Source organism: Pleurodeles waltl, chromosome 6 (assembly GCF_031143425.1).
Source record: "Pleurodeles waltl isolate 20211129_DDA chromosome 6, aPleWal1.hap1.20221129, whole genome shotgun sequence".
Classification (NCBI taxonomy): Eukaryota; Metazoa; Chordata; class Amphibia; order Caudata; family Salamandridae; genus Pleurodeles; species Pleurodeles waltl.
The window spans coordinates 1,670,380,861-1,670,405,389 of NC_090445.1; the positions used below are offsets into that span (position 1 = coordinate 1,670,380,861).

Genomic DNA, 24,529 nt, shown 5'->3' on the forward strand with positions numbered 1-24,529 from the left:
GTGGACACAGGAGACAGCATGCCTGTCAAAAACAACATTTTTAGACAGTCTGACCATGTTAAGGAAAGCATCAAGGTGGAAGTCCACAAGATGCTGGAATTGGGAGTAATTGAGCGCTCTGACAGCCCCTGGGCTAGCCCAGTGGTCTTAGTCCCCAAACCTCACACCAAAGATGGAAAGAAAGAGATGAGGTTTTGTGTGGACTACAGAGGGCTCAACTCTGTCACCAAGACAGACGCCCATCCAATTCCTAGAGCTGATGAGCTCATAGACAAATTAGGTGCTGCCAAATTCTTAAGTACCTTTGACTTGACAGCAGGGTACTGGCAAATAAAAATGGCACCTGGAGCAAAAGAGAAAACGGCATTCTCCACACCTGATGGGCATTATCAGTTTACTGTTATGCCCTTTGGTTTAAAGAATGCCCCTGCCACCTTCCAAAGGTTGGTGAATCAAGTCCTTGCTGGTTTGGAGTCCTTTAGCACAGCTTATCTTGATGATATTGCTGTCTTCAGCTCCATCTGGCAGGATCACCTGGTCCACCTGAAGAAGGTTTTGAAGGCTCTGCAATCTGCAGGCCTCTCTATCAAGGCATCCAAATGCCAGATAGGGCAGGGAACTGTGGTTTACTTGGGCCACCTTGTAGGTGGAGGCCAAGTTCAGCCCCTCCAACCCAAGATCCAGACTATTCTGGACTGGGTAGCTCCAAAAGCCCAGACTCAAGTCAGGGCATTCCTTGACTTGACTGGGTATTACAGGAGGTTTGTGAAGGGATATGGATCCATTGTGACAGCCCTCACTGAACTCACCTCCAAGAAAATGCCCAAGAAAGTGAACTGGACTGTGGAATGCCAACAGGCCTTTGACACCCTGAAACAAGCAATGTGCTCAGCACCAGTTCTAAAAGCTCCAGATTATTCTAAGCAGTTCATTGTGCAGACAGATGCCTCTGAACATGGGATAGGGGCAGTTTTGTCCCAAACAAATGATGATGGCCTTGACCAGCCTGTTGCTTTCATTAGCAGGAGGTTACTCCCCAGGGAGCAGCGTTGGAGTGCCATTGAGAGGGAGGCCTTTGCTGTGGTTTGGTCCCTGAAGAAGCTGAGACCATACCTCTTGGGAATCACTTTCTAGTTCAAACTGACCACAGACCTCTCAAATGGCTGATGCAAATGAAAGGTGAAAATCCTAAACTGTTGAGGTGGTCCATCTCCCTACAGGGAATGGACTTTATAGTGGAACACAGACCTGGGACTGCCCATGCCAATGCAGATGGCCTTTCCAGGTTCTTCCACTTAGAAAATGAAGACTCTCTTGGGAAAGGTTAGTCTCATCCTCTTTCGTTTGGGGGGGGGGGGTTGTGTAAGGAAATGCCTCCTTGGCATGGTTGCCCCCTGACTTTTTGCCTTTGCTGATGCTATGTTTACAATTGAAAGTGTGCTGAGGCCTGCTAACCAGGCCCCAGCACCAGTGTTCTTTCCCTAACCTGTACTTTTGTATCCACAATTGGCAGACCCTGGCATCCAGATAAGTCCCTTGTAACTGGTACTTCTAGTACCAAGGGCTCTGATGCCAAGGAAGGTCTCTAAGGGCTGCAGCATGTCTTATGCCACCCTGGAGACCTCTCACTCAGCACAGACACACTGCTTTCCAGCTTGTGTGTGCTAGTGAGAACAAAACGAGTAAGTCGACATGGCACTCCCCTCAGGGTGCCATGCCAGCCTCTCACTGCCTATGCAAGTATAGGTCAGTCACCCCTCTAGCAGGCCTTACAGCCCTAAGGCAGGGTGCACTATACCATAGGTGAGGGTACCAGTGCATGAGCATGGTACCCCTACAGTGTCTAAACAAAACCTTAGACATTGTAAGTGCAGGGTAGCCATAAGAGTATATGGTCTGGGAGTTTGTCAAACACGAACTCCACAGCACCATAATGGCTACACTGAAAACTGGGAAGTTTGGTATCAAACTTCTCAGCACAATAAATGCACACTGATGCCAGTGTACATTTTATTGTAAAATACACCACAGAGGGCACCTTAGAGGTGCCCCCTGAAACTTAACCGACTGTCTGTGTAGGCTGACTAGTTCCAGCAGCCTGCCACACTAGAGACATGTTGCTGGCCCCATGGGGAGAGTGCCTTTGTCACTCTGAGGCCAGTAACAAAGCCTGCACTGGGTGGAGATGCTAACACCTCCCCCAGGCAGGAGCTGTAACACCTGGCGGTGAGCCTCAAAGGCTCACCCCTTTGTCACAGCCCAGCAGGGCACTCCAGCTTAGTGGAGTTTCCCGCCCCCTCCGGCCACGGCCCCCACTTTTGGTGGCAAGGCTGGAGGGAACAAAGAAAGCAACAAGGAGGAGTCACTGGCCAGTCAGGACAGCCCCTAAGGTGTCCTGAGCTGAGGTGACTCTAACTTTTAGAAATCCTCCATCTTGCAGATGGAGGATTCCCCCAATAGGGTTAGGATTGTGACCCCCTCCCCTTGGGAGGAGGCACAAAGAGGGTGTACCCACCCTCAGGGCTAGTAGCCATTGGCTACTAACCCCCCAGACCTAAACACGCCCTTAAATTTAGTATTTAAGGGCTACCCTGAACCCTAGAAAATTAGATTCCTGCAACAACAAGAAGGACTGCCTAGCTGAAAACCCCTGCAGAGGAAGACCAGAAGACAACAACTGCCTTGGCTCCAGAAACTCACCGGCCTGTCTCCTGCCTTCCAAAGAACTCTGCTCCAGCGACGCCTTCCAAAGGGACCAGCGACCTCTGAATCCTCTGAGGACTGCCCTGCTTCGACGACGACAAGAAACTCCCGAGGACAGCGGACCTGCTCCAAAAAGACTGCAACTTTATCCAAAGGAGCAGCTTTAAAGAACCCTGCAATCTCCCCGCAAGAAGCGTGAGACTTGCAACACTGCACCCGGCGACCCCGACTCGGCTGGTGGAGAACCAACACCTCAGGGAGGACCCCCGGACTACTCTACGACTGTGAGTACCAATACCTGTCCCCCCTGAGCCCCCACAGCGCCGCCTGCAGAGGGAATCCCGAGGCTTCCCCTGACCGCGACTCTCTGAAACCTAAGTCCCGACGCCTGGAAAAGACCCTGCACCCGCAGCCCCCAGGACCTGAAGGACCGGACTTTCACTGCAGAAGTGACCCCCAGGAGTCCCTCTCCCTTGCCCAGGTGGAGGTTTCCCCGAGGAAGCCCCCCCTTGCCTGCCTGCAGCGCTGAAGAGATCCCTTGATCTCTCATTGACTTACATTGCGAACCCGACTCTTGTTCTAACACTGCACCCGGCCGCCCCCGCGCCGCTGAGGGTGAAATCTCTGTGTGGGCTTGTGTCCCCCCCGGTGCCCTACAAAACCCCCCTGGTCTGCCCTCCGAAGACGCGGGTACTTACCTGCAAGCAGACCGGAACCGGGGCACCCCCTTCTCTCCATTGCAGTGCTCAACCGTAAAAAGGGGAAGACAGTGCAGAAATGAACTAGCTCAATGTGGATTGTCTTCTGCATCAAAATCTTCTATGCACTGATCCAGAAGCAGCCCCCTGAGGGCTCATTCCATCAAGACCAAAGCTGCTGCCACTGCATTTATGCACAGAGTTCCTGTCAGACTGCAACATGTGTGTCAGTTCACACATTCACTAAGTCCTACTGCCTCGAGAGACAGGTCCATTGGGAGTACAGCAATACTTTTTGGTCCAAGACATTCCACAGACCCATCACCTTGTGAGGTATTGCTGTAGAAGCTATTTATAAGGTGGAGAGGGTGCAGTTAGAAGTAGTTACTTAACTTTTGTAATGCTTTTTCTGGTGAATATTCTATATAACTGCAGATCCCTCATATACCCTCCTACCTCCCTGTTCTTTAGAATAGACTCTTTTCTCAATTTAAAAAAAGTCCAGTTTAGAAATCTGCAATAGGTCAAACTTGAATGAAAAATAGCTGAATGTCTGATGTAATGAGCAGTTTTCAGAAAGAAACTGATGCAGAGAGGCAGAGATTATATGGGGCTCCTGTGTCGCTTCTGGGGGCTGTAGGGGGTTGACACAGAACCACATGGCTCCACTTACCATTGCATCAGGGAATTGCTAGAAAATATTCTCCTGATCCAATCTGGTGTGTGGGGGCTATTCCTAAGGTGAGGAAACTGCAGTCAAATATAGCATCCACCAGAAAGGCTGTTATTGAAGCCAGGTCATTTATTAGTCTTACTGGTGGAGAGATAGGGAAACAAATAAGTGGGCGACAGCTTTCTGTAGGGACGTTGTAGGCAAATGGCAGATGTCAAGAACAGTTGGACTTTAAGAAAAGCTCTCATCTAGGCAATTTCCTTCAGACAATAGACAATGCTGTGTTATAGAACTAGTTTGAATACCCTGTAGTGAGTTATCTTATTAAAGAGCATGTGGTAGATATAGATTGCGGAGGCTTACTCCCTTCTTCAAGGATGGAACTGCCTTGAGCCGCTGGCTACCTGGATGCAGCCAGCAACACAAAAGAAGCCAGAATACTTCAGAGAAAAACAGGAGACGATCACAGCCACAAGCAGTATGTTTCATAAATGCTCTAAATACAAGCCCCATGGGAAACAATAATAAAGTGTATGGCACGCTTGTCAAATGCGAAGTGGACTGGACACCGAACCTCACAAAAGGGTTACCCGTGCTATGCATCTTGTTTCAAAAGTTTGTGCTACTTAACAAAATCTGTAAGTTTCGCTTTCTGACTGCTGTGCCGCAGCCAACATGCACTTATCCTCTCTCTGTGCAAATGTGAGGTCTGATAAAAGCTAATTTCTGCTATCTTCACAGAAGGAAAACCTGACAAATAATCTGTATGCAGCTCCCTCACACCTCCCCTAAAGCGGGAAATCGGTCTGAGATGCTTAATTAAATGTATGTACATAGATAACAGTGTCAATAATCAGCTTAAGGTGGAGTCTGTGTCCTTGTGGAATGTGGTTTACAGTTACCAAGTCATGAGTCATTCTTGGCAAGCTTCAAACTGAGTGAACAGCTTCAAATAAAAACTTGAAAAGGTCTGCCCCAACACTAGACTGAGGGAGAGTGCAGAGCAGGTGAAACTACAAAAGTAGAAGATGCACATAGTGTGTTCCAGGTAAGTACTTCTTTCAGTACTGCACTTCTGCGTGAATAGCGTTTAGCAGCACCAGGAAACCGCAAGCAAGTCCATCCATGCTAAAATAGTTGGGTTTCCGTTTGAGGACTGTGTCTAATTTGCCATAGACTGAGGGGAAAAGTTTTTTTTCTTCCTAAAAAAGCTTGTAGTTTATTTTCTTATTCTCCACAACAGGATCTTTCATAGATTCCCATGCTTGAATCATTCCACGTCGTCGAAGTGTGAGTCCCACAGTACAATTTAATAGCAGTATAAGGAATCTTTACGTATGTCAATATTAAAGTGCTTTCACTTTTACAATTTATTCACATCATTAGAAAAGCCTTGAAGTCCAGCCATCATCACAGATGCTCCATTCTCTCAGATTTTCTACCACACTTCGGGTAAAGGGACTCTCCCTGAGCTCTGCTTAGTTTTTTTTCTATCCAGATTCTGGAAATTATCCATCTTGAGTCCTTAATATCTGAAACATCGAAGAAAGACCTCTTCAGGCTATGCAAGACATGGAAAGAAATGGTTGGTCCACATAAGGACTGCCTCAATTGCCTCTACCCCCACTATAAGGTAAAGGATTGTAAAATTTGCTGTACTTTTTCATCCAAAACCTTGAAGGAAAGGGAGGGGAGGCTTTTATTATGGCTACAAAAAGCCAAGACACAAAAACCTACTTTTTTGAAGGAAGAAGCCTCTGCTAGGTCTCACAAAAGAGACAAAAGACTCAAATCTCCTCACATAATGCCTTCTTGGAGCCTAGCACTACATCTACCAGGGCTGGAGATTGTTCACAAACATCCTTCTCAGAACCATCAATAACGAGGCCTAAAAGTCATGAAAAAAACCCTGTTGACGACTGCAGCAACTGTCACCACCATCTCGTCGATGAGAGCGTCGGCAACGAAGATGACAACACAATCCGTCTCCGACAAACCAATCCCTTCGACAATTTTGTCGGCAAAGACTTGAACAACTACCTTGCATCTGTCGACGATACTGCCGTTGACGATGACCCTGCTGTCGACCTCTGTGATGGCCATGGCAGCCATAGCTCCCATTGCCTAGCATTATCACCTCAAGGACGATGTTGTCGACGACACCATTGAAGATAATAAAAATGTTCAAAACTTTCCTAAAACCTCAGGATATCTCCCAAGCAAGGTCTCTCCTTATGAAGAGCCATTGGGGAGATCTAGAGGAGTCTGAGAATGAAGCCCTTTTGGAGAAGCCTACAGCCTACCATCAGAACTCCAGGTTAAATACCAGGATTACGAAGAAGAGGCGGAAGAAGAGCAATATTATGGCCATTAGTACAACCCACGAGCCAAGCAAAAACATTTTGCACAATACTATCCTGTACCCCTTCCAGACAGGGTGATATTCAAGTGTCTCAGAACCTCTGCGGGAGCAGCCAGCTGCCTCTCCTCCACCAACATCGCCTGCAACTCTAAGACCTATCCTTGCACTAATAACTCCCAGGAAAACACCAACTTCGAATATTACAGGACCCCCAAGGGAAGATCCAACATCATCGGACGATGACAGGGAGGAAGTCGAGCTTCCAGATACCGACTCCCCCCTTAATGATTGGGATGACTAGCTTATCCCCACTCCATCGCCTCCAACACCACATCCTGTGGACCATCTTTTTGAGAACTTCAGGGGTTTTCATAATTTAAAGGGAATAGCTGCAGCAAGATTTGATATCCCCATTTCTGTTAAGCAGTCACACTGCTTTCTATATGACTTTAAGAAGCAGACACAAAAATCTATTCAAGCCATTCCCATCATAGATTATGTATGGGAAGAGGGCATCAAGCTCATGAAGAACCTGGCAACGGTTGTGACACGTATTGATAAGAAATACAAGGCCCCAGAAGATACCCCTGCTTGCTAAACAGGACATCCTAAAGCAGGTTCGGTAATCTTGCAAGCGGCACAGCATCATTACAAAAATCCTTCCACTCCCATCACAGCACCGCCAGGCAAGGAAGGCAGGCGCTTAGACCATATAGGGAAGAGGTTAGCCACCATATCTGCCATCACTATTCATACGGCCAATTCCCTCGCTATCTCACTACAATAGGCACTGTGGTCAGACATCGGCATCCTTTTTGACCAAGTGCCTGAACATAAAAAAAATCGAAGTCAAGGAAGATCTTGCAGGAAGGCAAGCGCATGTCTTCTGAGATTATAGACTGCGCTGTGGACATAGCCTCCACTGGCTTTCGACAGTTGGCAGGAGCAGCTGTGTTAAGACAGCAAGGCTGGCTCGAATCAGCATCCTTCAGGGCAAGAAGTCCAATCCAAGATTCTGGACATGGCGTAGGATGGAGTAACAATATGGATGTAGCCAAATCCCTTGGAACCTTGCAATTTCGAATATTGCCCTTTTGAGGGGCATGCAAAAGAGGTTTTTCCACCTACAGAGGAGAATATCAATGCTTCCAGCAATATTAGCCCTACCAGTCTCAATATAGATCTTCCTATCGACAGCAACCCTACTGTCCACCACCCAGGGCAGCATACTCAAAACGGGGTCCTTGATGAAAACAGCCCAACACTTACTTGTAACTTGCACCAGGTCACCTGTCCTGTCACTCCCTTTCCCCAATAGTAGGGGGATTCTGTGATTAGACTCATTGACTGAAGCAGCCAGTTTATCCCCCTAATTTCTATCTGTGGAACAAGCAGTATTCCTGCAACCATGGTAAAACAAATTGTCCTTGAGGTATGGCACAATACTTGAAGCACTAAGAGGGTTCCCTTTACCATTATTTAAAGTCTTGAAGGTATTCTCCAGTTTATTCTCTCCTAATTACAGATGCCAGTGTACTTACTAAAAAAAAAAAAGAAAACTGGTGCGTGGCATGCTTGAATCATATTCAGTTACTATTAAGTTCTCTGGGCCTTGCTGCAGTGCATAATGTGCTCTCCTACTGTACCATTCCCTACATTGATGTGAGAATTAGACTTCGCTCTGCTCCTATAGAAACAGTCAAGCCCGAACTGCCAGGCTGGGTCCTTTTTAGTAGGGAATACCAACCACTCAGACTAGTTTTGGTCTTGATTGGCCTTCTAAAAGAAGTGCAGCTTCAGTCCACTGGCACAGGTAGCACTGGACCCATGTGTGGGCATACCCTTCACATTCAAAGTGACGAGTATACCTAGATATGGGTCCAGAGATTGCTGTGCCATAGGATTCTTGTAGACCTCACTCATGAGGCTTATCGAGGCTTACATTGGTCTTGGTTTGCTTGCCTTCCTGTTTAAAGGACTGTGGCCTTGCTGTTCAGGCTAGACACTTCCTGTTGTTGCAGGATCAAGACAGATTTGTATAGGGCTGCAGTGAAACAGTGGTAAAAAAAAGAAAATTGGCAACTGTAGTGTGACCTGAAGTGCTCACCACTGGCTAAGGCTTTTGCAAGTATTTTACCCACCACCTTGTGTTGTTTTAATGTGATGCCCTAGCTGCAGAAAGTACGCCCCGATATTGGTCTTGTGCTCGCTCTAAGTGACCAGCAGTTATAGTCCCACACCGCACTGTATGAGAATGGGCAGCGTCCGTCTTCAATTATTAATCCACTAATTCATATAATTGTATCCAATGGTTTGTTAATTCAAGTTGCATCCATTAAAAATTCATTTTAACAAAGCTGTTTTCCAAGTACATTTATTTTTTTTCATAACAACTTAAAGTTCTCTGTTATTGTCAAACAACACCTGAAGCATTTCAGATCATCTTGGTAACCCAGGAAATGAATTGACAAATCAGAAAGCTTGTAAAATGGTTATCAAATGCAAAATAAAGATATATTGAATAAAGGTATTTTCAGTGGAAAATAAAACAAATCATAGTCGCAGCTTGCATTTTATTTGACACCATTCGACCAAGGGGCATGTATTTTTATGGTAATCATATATTGGGCTTCCTCAGGGTAGGAGTAGTTATGTTTTGCGTTTCAGAAGTAAATAAAATTCCCCCTTTATGAAGGACAGTTTGTCTGAAATGCTGTGTGACAACAACTTACAGCATTTATTTGTTTTGAGAAAACAAAGAATGCTTGTAAAAACAGCTTTGTTAAAATTAGTTTTTAATGTATGCCGTATAAGTAAATGAACCATTGAATAAAACGGTATTGAGTCTTGGATGAATAATGGAATACAGGCCCTGCCTGTCTAAGACAATGCGGTCTGGGACTATGATTGCTTGACTCTTACAGCGCAAGACTGCTTTTGTTTGCATTTGTAGGGGATGTACCATGGTAGGTGAGCTATTCCATTTGGTGCAGGGCACATCTTCATGTCCATATACTTCCATGCCGCCTGGAGTGGCACAGTGGGGAAAAATTGATGGCTAGGCATGTGGATAAAGCAGTCATCACTGGCTGAGAATTTTGCAAGCTTTCCACTCATAATAATTTGTTGTTTTTTATTTTATCTTCCATTAGAATAAGGTTATAACCTTGTGGAACTCATAGTACAGTCACTTTGTAAAAATCTTTTGTACCCACTCCTCACAAGGCCGGACTGGCTGTACCGAGCATCGGGTGTTGAGGCCGGAGGGTTGGGGGCCACTTTTGTTACTGTATTGTACTAGTGCAGCAGTTTTAAAAGCACTGCAGAGTTCCATGTACTGTATATCGAACAGTTTTCATGCAACAATAAAAATGGCAAGATAATTCTGGTGATTATTCTGGAGAGAGAGATCCAGTTTTGTCTACTGGCAGTTTGGACTCATCTAAGGTAGCGCAGATGGGTAATATGCCTGCTGCAAAAAACGTGTACTCTGCAGGTCACAGAACAGTATTTTATGTGCAGTGGGATACTGCTTTTTTTAACTGAGATCCTTTTGCTACAGTGCAGTTCATACGTTTCAATCTTAATCGAGCACAGTGAGCTGTGAACTGCCATCAAAGGGCTGCATGCAAACTGCATGGTACAGGTTAGTAAGATATGTTTTTCCCAAGTCTTTGATTATCCTAATTTTGCTATAAAAGGGTTTGTTAGGGTAGAAATAAATTATTATTAAAATCAACCCTAACCCACTGTAAAACTTTCTGAATCCTGAGTGTATGCTTCCCCAGACCAAGCGCTCTTAGTACATGCCTACCAGTATGGATGTCCTGTGAATTCTACACCTTGTTGTCCCCTTTATCTTGTGTAACATTTTCTATATACTGATTTAAACACATATGATTCATTGTCTGTGTGTGTGTGTGTGTGTGTGTGTGATGTGAAGTGGTCTAACACCCTACGCTGGGAAGCAAGGCACTATAAAACAAGTGAAATACATGTGAAGAGGGGCTATGGAGAGATGAGAGGCACTGTTAGAGGGAGATGATGAGCGAACCATTGAAGGACCCCAATAAAGAATGCCATTTCCTGGTGCACTGTAAGATCATAATTCACTATGCTTTAACAAATACAGTTAAATATATGGAAAATGTGTTGTGGAAGGCACAGTTTTTGCCATTTTTTTCCCAACATTTCTTGCAGGGAGAGCGCCCCACAAGCCCCATTGCAGTGGTCAGGCTTGATTGTTATGCACCCCATGGGGGCTGGTCTGACAGAATTTACCAGGGCTGCTTTGGATTACCAGTCCGGCCATGACAACGTACCACGGAGCATTCTTTCATTTGTTAATGAGAGTTATTCACCTTCCTCAACAAATTTTGCCAGTCCGGGTATGAAAACATATTGAACATTTTATGTGATTGAAACCGGAACATTGACAAGGAAGTTGACCTAGAGCAGTAGGTCTCAGAATTTGGAAACTTGATTTTTATTGTTGAAGTAACCTCCGAGCTCCTCTTCTAGACTGCATAGCCTTATAATTCATTCATGCTTATGTTAACATATCACATCTGTTCATAAACTATTCATTTTTGTTTTAAATAGATGGAACAGTCAGCCTTACAGTCTGAACTTGGGAAGGAAAGGCAGGCTCTGGAGAATGCCATCAGCAAAGCTCAAGCCTCCGAAGAGAAAGAGATGGAGAACAGGGAACTGATGGCACAGCTCCAACAGCTGCAGGTGACAGAACTGTGTGTGTGTTGTAGAACTCATTAATAATGTACAGCTAACCCTTCAGGGTGGAGAGCAACCCGGATACATGCTTACTGCTGTGGTGGATAAACCTTGTCAGTTTAAAATGCAATTTACAAAACTCTAATAAAATCTAGTTATTGAAACCTTACTGCACAGTGAGGTGTAATTCTGAACCTGTTAACGCAGCAGAAATATTACTTGTCTCTCTGTGCAGGTGGCCTACTGTAAACATGTGTCCTGCAAGTATCAAATTGATAGTGCACTACTGATGAGAGCATGGATGTTTTTGGTTGAGTGGTCTCAAATGCTGAGAACAGTACACACTATCTTGAATCCCAATGTAAGGAAATGCCTCCTTGGCATGGTTGCCCCCTGACTTTTTGCCTTTGCTGATGCTATGTTTACAATTGAAAAGTGTGCTGAGGCCTGCTAACCAGGCCCCAGCACCAGTGTTCTTTCCCTAACCTGTACTTTTGTATCCACAATTGGCAGACCCTGGCATCCAGATAAGTCCCTTGTAACTGGTACTTCTAGTACCAAGGGCCCTGATGCCAAGGAAGGTCTCTAAGGGCTGCAGCATGTCTTATGCCACCCTGGAGACCTCTCACTCAGCACAGACACACTGCTTGCCAGCTTGTGTGTGCTAGTGAGAACAAAACGAGTAAGTCGACATGGCACTCCCCTCAGGGTGCCATGCCAGCCTCTCACTGCCTATGCAAGTATAGGTCAGTCACCCCTCTAGCAGGCCTTACAGCCCTAAGGCAGGGTGCACTATACCATAGGTGAGGGTACCAGTGCATGAGCATGGTACCCCTACAGTGTCTAAACAAAACCTTAGACATTGTAAGTGCAGGGTAGCCATAAGAGTATATGGTCTGGGAGTCTGTCAAACACGAACTCCACAGCACCATAATGGCTACACTGAAAACTGGGAAGTTTGGTATCAAACTTCTCAGCACAATAAATGCACACTGATGCCAGTGTACATTTTATTGCAAAATACACCCCAGAGGGCACCTTAGAGGTGCCCCCTGAAACTTAACCGACTGTCTGTGTAGGCTGACTAGTTCCAGCAGCCTGCCACACCAGAGACATGTTGCTGGCCCCATGGGGAGAGTGCCTTTGTCACTCTGAGGCCAGTAACAAAGCCTGCACTGGGTGGAGATGCTAACACCTCCCCCAGGCAGGAGCTGACACCTGGCGGTGAGCCTCAAAGGCTCACCCCTTTGTCACAGCCCAGCAGGGCACTCCAGCTTAGTGGAGTTGCCCGCCCCCTCCGGCCACAGCCCCCACTTTTGGCGGCAAGGCTGGAGGGAACAAAGAAAGCAACAAGGAGGAGTCACTGGCCAGTCAGGACAGCCCCTAAGGTGTCCTGAGCTGAAGTGACTCTAACTTTTAGAAATCCTCCATCTTGCAGATGGAGGATTCCCCCAATAGGGTTAGGCTTGTGACCCCCTCCCCTTGGGAGGAGGCACAAAGAGGGTGTACCCACCCTCAGGGCTAGTAGCCATTGGCTACTAACCCCCCAGACCTAAACACGCCCTTAAATTTAGTATTTAAGGGCTACCCTGAACCCTAGAAAATTAGATTCCTGCAAACTACAAGAAGAAGGACTGCCTAGCTGAAAACCCCTGCAGAGGAAGACCAGAAGACGACAACTGCCTTGGCTCCAGAAACTCACCGGCCTGTCTCCTGCCTTCCAAGGAACTCTGCTCCAGCGACGCCTTCCAAGGGACCAGCGACCTCTGAATCCTCTGAGGACTGCCCTGCTTCGAAAAAGACAAGAAACTCCCGAGGACAGCGGACCTGCTCCAAAAAGACTGCAACTTTGTTTCAAGGAGCAGCTTTAAAGACCCTGCAATCTCCCCGCAAGAAGCGTGAGACTTGCAACACTGCACCCGGCGACCCCGACTCGGCTGGTGGAGAACCAACACCTCAGGGAGGACCCCCGGACTACTCTACGACTGTGAGTACCAAAACCTGTCCCCCCTGAGCCCCCACAGCGCCGCCTGCAGAGGGAATCCCGAGGCTTCCCCTGACCGCGACTCTCTGAAACCTAAGTCCCGACGCCTGGAAAAGACCCTGCACCCGCAGCCCCCAGGACCTGAAGGACCGGACTTTCACTGGAGAAGTGACCCCCAGGAGTCCCTCTCCCTTGCCCAAGTGGAGGTTTCCCCGAGGAAGCCCCCCCCTTGCCTGCCTGCAGCGCTGAAGAGATCCGTTGATCTCTCATAGACTAACATTGCAAACCCGACGCTTGTTTCTACACTGCACCCGGCCGCCCCCGCGCTGCTGAGGGTGAAATTTCTGTGTGGGCTTGTGTCCCCCCCGGTGCCCTACAAAACCCCCCTGGTCTGCCCTCCAAAGACGCGGGTACTTACCTGCAAGCAGACCGGAACGGGGGCACCCCCTTCTCTCCATTCTAGCCTATGCGTTTTGGGCACCACTTTGAACTCTGCACCTGACCGGCCCTGAGCTGCTGGTGTGGTGACTTTGGGGTTGCTCTGAACCCCCAACGGTGGGCTACCTTGGACCAAGAACTGAACCCTGTAAGTATCTTACTTACCTGGTAAAACTAACAAAAACTTACCTCCCCCAGGAACTGTGAAAATTGCACTAAGTGTCCACTTTTGAAATAGCTATTTGTGAATAACTTGAAAAGTATACATGCAATTGAAATGATTCAAAGTTCCTAATGTACTTACATGCAATACCTTTCAAACAAGATATTACATGTTAAATTTGAACCTGTGGTTCTTAAAATAAACTAAGAAAAGATATTTTTCTATAACAAAACCTATTGGCTGGATTTGTCCCTGAGTGTGTGTACCTCATTTATTGTCTATGTGTATGAACAACAAATGCTTAACACTACTCCTTGGATAAGCCTACTGCTCGACCACACTACCACAAAATAGAGCATTAGTATTATCTATTTTTACCACTATTTTACCTCTAAGGGGAACCCTTGGACTCTGTGCATGCTATTCCTTACTTTGAAATAGCACATACAGAGCCAACTTCCTACATTGGTGGATCAGCGGTGGGGTACAAGACTTTGCATTTGCTGGACTACTCAGCCAATACCTGATCACACGACAAATTCCAAAATTGTCATTAGAAATTGATTTTTTGCAATTTGAAAAGTTTTCTAAATTCTTAAAAGACCTGCTAGGGCCTTGTGTTAGATCCTGTTAGCATTTCTTTTAGAGTTTAAAAGTTTGTAAAAGTTTGAAATTAGATTCTAGAACCAGTTTTTAGATTCTTAAAAAGTATTCCAACTTTTAGAAGCAAAATGTCTAGCACAGATGTGACTGTGGTGGAACTCGACACCACACCTTACCTCCATCTACAGATGAGAGAGCTAAGGTCACTCTGTAAACTAAAGAAAATAACCATAGGCCCCAAACCTACCAAAATACAGCTCCAGGAGCTTTTGGCAGAGTTTGAAAAGGCCAACCCCTCTGAGGGTGGCAACTCAGAGGAAGAGGATAGTGAATTGGAGGAAGATTCCCCCCTACCAGTCCTATCTAGGGAGGACAGGGCCTCTCAAGCCCTGACTCCAAAAATACTAGTCAGAGATGCTGGCTCCCTCACAGGAGGGACCAGCACCTCTGAAATCACTGAGGATAACTCCAGTGAAGAGGACATCCAGTTAGCCAGGATGGCCAAAAGATTGGCTTTGGAAAGACAGATCCTAGCCATAGAAAGGGAAAGATAAGAGATGGGCCTAGGACCCATCAATGGTGGCAGCAACATAAATAGGGTCAGAGATTCTCCTGACATGTTGAAAATCCCTAAAGGGATTGTAACTAAATATGAAGATGGTGATGACATCACCAAATGGTTCACAGCTTTTGAGAGGGCTTGTGTAACCAGAAAAGTGAACAGATCTCACTTGGGTGCTCTCCTTTGGGAAATGTTCACAGGAAAGTGTAGGGATAGACTCCTCACACTCTCTGGAAAAGATGCAGAATCTTATGACCTCATGAAGGGTACCCTGATTGAGGGCTTTGGATTCTCCACTGAGGAGTATAGGATTAGATTCAGGGGGGCTCAAAAATCCTCGAGCCAGACCTGGGTTGACTTTGTAGACTACTCAGTGAAAACACTAGATGGTTGGATTCAAGGCAGTGGTGTAAGTAATTATGACGGGCTGTACAATTTATTTGTGAAAGAACACCTGTTAAGTAATTGTTTCAATGATAAACTGCATCAGCATCTGGTGGACCTAGGACCAATTTCTCCCCAAGAATTGGGAAAGAAGGCGGACCATTGGGTCAAGACAAGGGTGTCCAAAACTTCCACAGGGGGTGACCAAAAGAAAGGGGTCACAAAACCTCCCCAGGGGAAAGGTGGTGAGACAGCCAAAACTAAAAATAGTAAAGAGTCTTCTACAGGCCCCCAAAAACCTGCACAGGAGGGTGGGCCCAGAGCCTCTTCACAAAACAATCCTGGGTACAAGGGTAAAAACTTTGATCCCAAAAAGGCCTGGTGTCGAAACTGTAGTCAGTCTGGACACCAAACTGGAGACAAGGCCTGTCCCAAGAAAAGTTCCACTCCAAACTCCAATCCAGGTAACACTGGAATGGCTAGTCTCCAAGTGGGAGCAACAGCGTGCCCAGAGCAAATCAGGGTCCACACTGAAGCTACTCTAGTCTCTGAGGGTGGGGTGGATTTAGCCACACTAGCTGCCTGGCCCCCTAACATGCAAAAATACAGGCAGCAGCTCTTTATTAATGGGACAAGTGTAGAGGGCCTGAGGGATACAGGTGCCAGTGTCACCATGGTGACAGAGAAACTGGTTTCCCCTGGCCAATACCTGACTGGAAAAACCTATACAGTCACCAATGCTGACAATCAAACTAAAGCACATCCCATGGCAATGGTAACTTTAGAATGGGGAGGGGTCAATGGCCTGAAACAGGTGGTGGTCTCCTCAAACATCCCAGTAGACTGTCTGCTTGGAAATGACCTGGAGTCCTCAGCATGGGCTGAGGTAGAACTAAAAACCCATGCAGCCATGCTGGGTATCCCTGAACTGGTGTGTGTAAAAACAAGAGCACAATGCAAGGCACAGGGTGAAAAAGTAGAGCTGGAGTCTGGAAAAATGGCCCAGCCTACCAAGAGAAAAGGAAAGCCAGTTGGGAAACCAACTGCAACACAGTCAGAAAAAGAGAACCTCTCTTCTCAGGAAGAAGTTCTGCCCTCTGAGGGAACTGAGCCTTTGGAGCTTGAACCTTATCAGGTTGAGCTCTTAGGCCCAGGGGGACCCTCAAGGGAGGAGCTGTGTAAGGGACAAGAAACCTGTCCCTCTCTTGAAGGCCTTAGGCAGCAAGCTGCTGAAGAGTCCAAGGGCAAGAAAAATGGAACACATAGGGTCTATTGGGAAGATGGACTCCTGTACACTGAGGCCAGAGACCCCAAACCTGGTGCCACTAGGAGAGTGGTAGTGCCTCAGTCGTTCAGAGAGTTTATTCTGACCTTAGCCCATGATATTCCCCTTGCTGGGCATTTGGGACAAACCAAGACGTGGGAGAGGTTAGTCAACCACTTCTACTGGCCCAATATGTCCCAGAAGGTTAAGGAGTTTTGCCTCTCCTGCCCCACCTGTCAATCCAGTGGTAAGACAGGTGGGCACCCAAAGGCCCCCCTCATTCCACTTCCAGTGGTGGGGGTCCCCTTTGAAAGAGTGGGTGTGGACATAGTTGGTCCACTGGAACCTCCCACAGCCTCAGGAAATATGTACATCCTAGTAGTAGTGGATCATGCTACTAGGTATCCTGAAGCTATTCCCCTTAGGTCGACTACTGCCCCTGCAGTAGCCAAGGCCCTCATTGGTATCTTTACCAGAGTGGGTTTCCCTAAGGAGGTGGTGTCTGACAGAGGTACCAACTTCATGTCAGCATACCTAAAACACATGTGGAATGAGTGTGGAGTGACTTACAAATTCACTACACCATACCATCCACAAACTAATGGCTTGGTTGAGAGATTCAACAAGACATTAAATGGCATGATCATGGGGCTCCCAGAAAAACCTCAAAAGGAGATGGGATGTCCTCTTGCCATGTCTGCTTTTTGTTTACAGAGAGGTGCCACAGAAGGGAGTAGGATTCTCACCCTTTGAACTTCTGTTTGGTCATCCTGTAAGGGGACCACTTGCTCTTGTTAAAGAAGGCTGGGAGAGACCTCTTCATGAGCCTAAACAAGACATAGTGGACTATGTACTTGGCCTTCGCTCTAGAATGGCAGAGTACATGGAAAAGGCAACCAAAAACCTTGAGGCCAGCCAACAGCTCCAGAAGTTTTGGTATGACCAAAAGGCTGCACTGGTTGAGTTCCAACCAGGGCAGAAAGTCTGGGTTCTGGAGCCTGTGGCTCCCAGGGCACTCCAGGACAAATGGAGTGGCCCTTACCCAGTGCTAGAAAGGAAGAGTCAGGTCACCTACCTGGTGGACCTGGGCACAAGCAGGAGCCCCAAGAGGGTGATCCATGTGAACCGCCTTAAGCTCTTCCATGACAGGGCTGATGTGAATCTGTTGATGGTAACAGATGAGGATCAGGAGGCAGAGAGTGAACCTCTCCCTGATCTTCTGTCATCAGACCCAAAAGATGGCTCAGTAGATGGAGTGATCTACTCAGACACCCTCTCTGGCCAACAGCAAGCTGATTGTAGGAGAGTCCTACAACAGTTTCCTGAACTCTTCTCCTTAACCCCTGGTCAGACACACCTGTGTACCCATGATGTGGACACAGGAGACAGCATGCCTGTCAAAAACAAAATCTTTAGACAGTCTGACCATGTTAAGGAAAGCATTAAGGTGGAAGTCCACAAGATGCTGGAATTGGGAGTAATTGAGCGCTCTGACAGCCCCTGGGCTAGCCCAGTGGTCTTAGTCCCCAAACCTCACACCAAAGATGGAAAGAAAGAGATGAGGTTTTGTGTGGACTACAGAGGGCTCAACTCTGTCACCAAGACAGATGCTCATCCAATTCCTAGAGCTGATGAGCTCATAGATAAATTAGGTGCTGCCAAATTCTTAAGTACCTTTGACTTGACAGCAGGGTACTGGCAAATAAAAATGGCACCTGGAGCAAAAGAGAAAACAGCATTCTCCACACCTGATGGGCATTATCAGTTTACTGTTATGCCCTTTGGTTTAAAGAATGCCCCTGCCACCTTCCAAAGGTTGGTGAATCATGTCCTTGCTGGCTTGGAGTCCTTTAGCACAGCTTATCTTGATGATATTGCTGTCTTTAGCTCCACCTGGCAGGATCACCTGGTCCACCTGAAGAAGGTTTTGAAGGCTCTGCAATCTGCAGGCCTCTCTATCAAGGCATCCAAATGCCAGATAGGGCAGGGAACTGTGGTTTACTTGGGCCACCTTGTAGGTGGAGGCCAAGTTCAGCCACTCCAACCCAAGATCCAGACTATTCTGGACTGGGTAGCTCCAAAAACCCAGACTCAAGTCAGGGCATTCCTTGGCTTGACTGGGTATTACAGGAGGTTTGTGAAGGGATATGGATCCATTGTGACAGCCCTCACTGAACTCACCTCCAAGAAAATGCCCAAGAAAGTGAACTGGACTGTGGAATGCCAACAGGCCTTTGACACCCTGAAACAAGCAATGTGCTCAGCACCAGTTCTAAAAGCTCCAGATTATTCTAAGCAGTTCATTGTGCAGACAGATGCCTCTGAACATGGGATAGGGGCAGTTTTGTCCCAAACAAATGATGATGGCCTTGACCAGCCTGTTGCTTTCATTAGCAGGAGGTTACTCCCCAGGGAGCAGCGTTGGAGTGCCATTGAGAGGGAGGCCTTTGCTGTGGTTTGGTCCCTGAAGAAGCTGAGACCATACCTCTTTGGGACTCACTTCCTAGTTCAAACTGACCACAGACCTCTCAAATGGCTGATGCAAATGAAAGGTGAAAATCCTAAACTGTTGAGGTGGTCCATCTCCCTACAGGGAATGGACTTTATAGTGGAACACAGACCTGGGACTGCCCATGCCAATGCAGATGGCCTTTCCAGGTTCTTCCACTTAGAAAATGAAGACTCTCTTGGGAAAGGTTAGTCTCATCCTCTTTCGTTTGGGGGGGGGGGTTGTGTAAGGAAATGCCTCCTTGGCATGGTTGCCCCCTGACTTTTTGCCTTTGCTGATGCTATGTTTACAATTGAAAGTGTGCTGAGGCCTGCTAACCAGGCCCCAGCACCAGTGTTCTTTCCCTAACCTGTACTTTTGTATCCACAATTGGCAGACCCTGGCATCCAGATAAGTCCCTTGTAACTGGTACTTCTAGTACCAAGGGCCCTGATGCCAAGGAAGGTCTCTAAGGGCTGCAGCATGTCTTATGCCACCCTGGAGACCTCTCACTCAGCACAGACACACTGCTTGCCAGCTTGTGTGTGCTAGTGAGAACAAAACGAGTAAGTCGACATGGCACTCCCCTCAGGGTGCCATGCCAGCCTCTCACTGCCTATGCAAGTATAGGTCAGTCACCCCTCTAGCAGGCCTTACAGCCCTAAGGCAGGGTGCACTATACCATAGGTGAGGGTACCAGTGCATGAGCATGGTACCCCTACAGTGTCTAAACAAAACCTTAGACATTGTAAGTGCAGGGTAGCCATAAGAGTATATGGTCTGGGAGTCTGTCAAACACGAACTCCACAGCACCATAATGGCTACACTGAAAACTGGGAAGTTTGGTATCAAACTTCTCAGCACAATAAATGCACACTGATGCCAGTGTACATTTTATTGCAAAATACACCCCAGAGGGCACCTTAGAGGTGCCCCCTGAAACTTAACCGACTGTCTGTGTAGGCTGACTAGTTCCAGCAGCCTGCCACACCAGAGACATGTTGCTGGCCCCATGGGGAGAGTGCCTTTGTCACTCTGAGGCCAGTAACAAATCCTGCACTGGGTGGAGATGCTAACACCTCCCCCAGGCAGGAGCTGTGACACCTGGCGGTGAGCCTCAAAGGCTCACCCCTTTGTCACAGCCCAGCAGGGCACTCCAGCTTAGTGGAGTTGCCCGCCCCCTCCGGCCACGGCCCCCACTTTTGGCGGCAAGGCTGGAGGGAACAAAGAAAGCAACAAGGAGGAGTCACTGGCCAGTCAGGACAGCCCCTAAGGTGTCCTGAGCTGAAGTGACTCTAACTTTTAGAAATCCTCCATCTTGCAGATGGAGGATTCCCCCAATAGGGTTAGGCTTGTGAGGGTGTACCCACCCTCAGGGCTAGTAGCCATTGGCTACTAACCCCCCAGACCTAAACACGCCCTTAAATTTAGTATTTAAGGGCTACCCTGAACCCTAGAAAATTAGATTCCTGCAAACTACAAGAAGAAGGACTGCCTAGCTGAAAACCCCTGCAGAGGAAGACCAGAAGACGACAACTGCCTTGGCTCCAGAAACTCACCGGCCTGTCTCCTGCCTTCCAAGGAACTCTGCTCCAGCGACGCCTTCCAAGGGACCAGCGACCTCTGAATCCTCTGAGGACTGCCCTGCTTCGAAAAAGACAAGAAACTCCTGAGGACAGCGGACCTGCTCCAAAAAGACTGCAACTTTGTTTCAAGGAGCAGCTTTAAAGACCCTGCAATCTCCCCGCAAGAAGCGTGAGACTTGCAACACTGCACCCGGCGACCCCAACTCGGCTGGTGGAGAACCAACACCTCAGGGAGGACCCCCGGACTACTCTACGACTGTGAGTACCAAAACCTGTCCCCCCTGAGCCCCCACAGCGCCGCCTGCAGAGGGAATCCCGAGGCTTCCCCTGACCGCGACTCTCTGAAACCTAAGTCCCGACGCCTGGAAAAGACCCTGCACCCGCAGCCCCCAGGACCTGAAGGACCGGACTTTCACTGGAGAAGTGACCCCCAGGAGTCCCTCTCCCTTGCCCAAGTGGAGGTTTCCCCGAGGAAGCCCCCCCCTTGCCTGCCTGCAGCGCTGAAGAGATCCGTTGATCTCTCATAGACTAACATTGCAAACCCGACGCTTGTCTCTACACTGCACCCGGCCGCCCCCGCGCTGCTGAGGGTGAAATTTCTGTGTGGGCTTGTGTCCCCCCCGGTGCCCTACAAAACCCCCCTGGTCTGCCCTCCGAAGACGCTGGTACTTACCTGCAAGCAGACCGGAACGGGGGCACCCCCTTCTCTCCATTCTAGCCTATGCGTTTTGGGCACCACTTTGAACTCTGCACCTGACCGGCCCTGAGCTGCTGGTGTGGTGACTTTGGGGTTGCTCTGAACCCCCAACGGTGGGCTACCTTGGACCAAGAACTGAACCCTGTAAGTGTCTTACTTACCTGGTAAAACTAACAAAAACTTACCTCCCCCAGGAACTGTGAAAATTGCACTAAGTGTCCACTTTTGAAATAGCTATTTGTGAGTAACTTGAAAAGTATACATGCAATTGAAATGATTCAAAGTTCCTAATGTACTTACCTGCAATACCTTTCAAACAAGATATTACATGTTAAATTTGAACCTGTGGTTCTTAAAATAAACTAAGAAAAGATATTTTTCTATAACAAAACCTATTGGCTGGATTTGTCCCTGAGTGTGTGTACCTCATTTATTGTCTATGTGTATGAACAACAAATGCTTAACACTACTCCTTGGATAAGCCTACTGCTCGACCACACTACCACAAAATAGAGCATTAGTATTATCTATTTTTACCACTATTTTACCTCTAAGGGGAACCCTTGGACTCTGTGCATGCTATTCCTTACTTTGAAATAGCACATACAGAGCCAACTTCCTACACCCAACTTTCCACAACACTCTCAAAACCCTATATTCAGGCTACGTTGTTAGACATCTTGGTTTGCCCAGGTGTTGTCTAAACACTAACTTAAGTCTAGTCCTTGTTGTGGATGGAGACAATTGTATTTTGCCTGATACAGATTCAACAAGGCAGGACCTTCTGCATGGCTAATATCCAAAGATTTTGACCTATTCATGTGACCAAACACATCTACAGCGGTATAGGAGCTGGCTCCTTATATATTGGACCAAAATTAGGTACATTGTTCAAAGAGTCCAAGCAATGCCCAGAAGTGTCACATAAGCACAAATTACATCCCAAATGCTCTCTTTCTGGGCAGTGTGGTGGAGCAGCTAGGCATATCTAAGGGTAGTGCAAAGCATATAAAGTGCACGCTCATGCAGTACAGGGAGTGCAGAATTATTAGGCAAATGAGTATTTTGACCACATCATCCTCTTTATGCATGTTGTCTTACTCCAAGCTGTATAGGCTCGAAAGCCTACTACCAATTAAGCATATTAGGTGATGTGCATCTCTGTAATGAGAAGGGGTGTGGTCTAATGACATCAACACCCTATATCAGGTGTGCATAATTATTAGGCAACTTAACAAAAAACAAATATATACCCATTTCAATTATTTATTATTACCAGTGAAACCAATATAACATCTCAACATTCACAAATATACATTTCTGACATTCAAAAACAAAACAAAAACAAATCGGTGACCAATATAGCCACCTTTCTTTGCAAGGACACTCAAAAGCCTGCCATCCATGGATTCTGTCAGTGTTTTGATCTGTTCACCATCAACATTGCGTGCAGCAGAAACCACAGCCTCCCAGACACTGTTCAGAGAGGTGTACTGTTTTCCCTCCTTGTAAATCTCACATTTGATGATGGACCACAGGTTCTCAATGGGGTTCAGATCAGGTGAACAAGGAGGCCATGTCATTAGATTTCCTTCTTTTATACCCTTTCTTGCCAGCCACGCTGTGGAGTACTTGGACGCGTGTGATGGAGCATTGTCCTGCATGAAAATCATGTTTTTCTTGAAGGATGCAGACTTCTTCCTGTACCACTGCTTGAAGAAGGTGTCTTCCAGGAACTGGCAGTAGGACTGGGAGTTGAGCTTGACTCCATCCTCAACCCGAAAAGGCCCCACAAGCTCATCTTTGATGATACCAGCCCAAACCAGTACTCCACCTCCACCTTGCTGGCGTCTGAGTCGGACTGGAGCTCTCTGCCCTTTACCAATCCAGCCACGGGCCCATCCATCTGGCCCATCAAGACTCACTCTCATTTCATCAGTCCATAAAACCTTAGAAAAATCAGTCTTGAGATATTTCTTGGCCCAGTCTTGACGTTTCAGCTTGTGTGTCTTGTTCAGTGGTGGTCGTCTTTCAGCCTTTCTTACCTTGGCCATGTCTCTGAGTATTGCACACCTTGTGCTTTTGGGCACTCCAGTGATGTTGCAGCTCTGAAATATGGCCAAACTGGTGGAAAGTGGCATTGTGGCAGCTGCACGCTTGACTTTTCTCAGTTCATGGGCAGTTATTTTGCGCCTTGGTTTTTCCACACGCTTCTTGCGACCCTGTTGACTATTTTGAATGAAACGCTTGATTGTTCGATGATCACGCTTCAGAAGCTTTGCAATTTTAAGAGTGCTGCATCCCTCTGCAAGATATCTCACTATTTTTGACTTTTCTGAGCCTGTCAAGTCCTTCTTTTGACCCATTTTGCCAAAGGAAAGGAAGTTGCCTAATAATTATGCACACCTGATATAGGGTGTTGATGTCATTAGACCACACCCCTTCTCATTACAGAGATGCACATCACCTAATATGCTTAATTGGTAGTAGGCTTTCGAGCCTATACAGCTTGGAGTAAGACAACATGCATAAAGAGGATGATGTGGTCAAAATACTCATTTGCCTAATAATTCTGCACTCCCTGTAAGTGAGACACACACTCAATAAAGAAATCCGACACCAATTTATAAAAATAACACATACTTTATATAAACTTTGAAACCAAGATCACCTCAGTCAGGTGAGCACTTTTCGAGTTATCAGTTTTTAGAATTTTTAAAAGGAGACAGTACGTTTTTCAGGAAGCTGCAATGCAGTCCTATGGAGGTAAACTAAGTCGGCAAACCAGGTAGAATACAACAACTTATTGGACCAATCTCCTAGACTTAAGGTGAGCTTGGGGCAAGGTCCAAGGCCACACCCACAGGTCACCTTGGGGAGCTCTGGTGCGTCCGTGTTCAGAGGTATGTTACTGTGTCAGGTGTTCCATTCAAGTCTAAGGGGATCGGTATGGACTGGGGAGCCAGTCTGACCAAGACAACAAGTGGGCTAAGGTCTCACATGGTGGGGAGGCGTGGGGACACCCTTGGTTCTCTTTTTCTGGGTCCCAGACAGACGAGTGCAGAGGTGTCCTAGGGCTTTGGGTCTTTGTCTCCCGGTCACTCACTGTTGCAGGGAGGTCTGCAGAAACAGTCTGCAGACTCCACCGTAAAGTTCACAGTGGGTGAGTACAGGGTGGGCTTCTTTTCTTGAG

General features: G+C 47.1%; 1 protein-coding gene across 3 annotated transcripts in view; it reads left to right on the forward strand.

Moving 5' to 3' along the window:
- Positions 1 to 24,529, forward strand: part of CNTRL (centriolin) — a 579,099-nt gene that overhangs the window by 165,594 nt on the left and 388,976 nt on the right. For all 3 annotated transcript variants that reach the window (XM_069241657.1, XM_069241658.1, XM_069241659.1), the window contains one exon: positions 11,039 to 11,173. In XM_069241657.1, the coding sequence (XP_069097758.1) occupies positions 11,039 to 11,173 (135 nt within the window). The remainder of the gene's footprint in view (positions 1 to 11,038; positions 11,174 to 24,529) is intronic.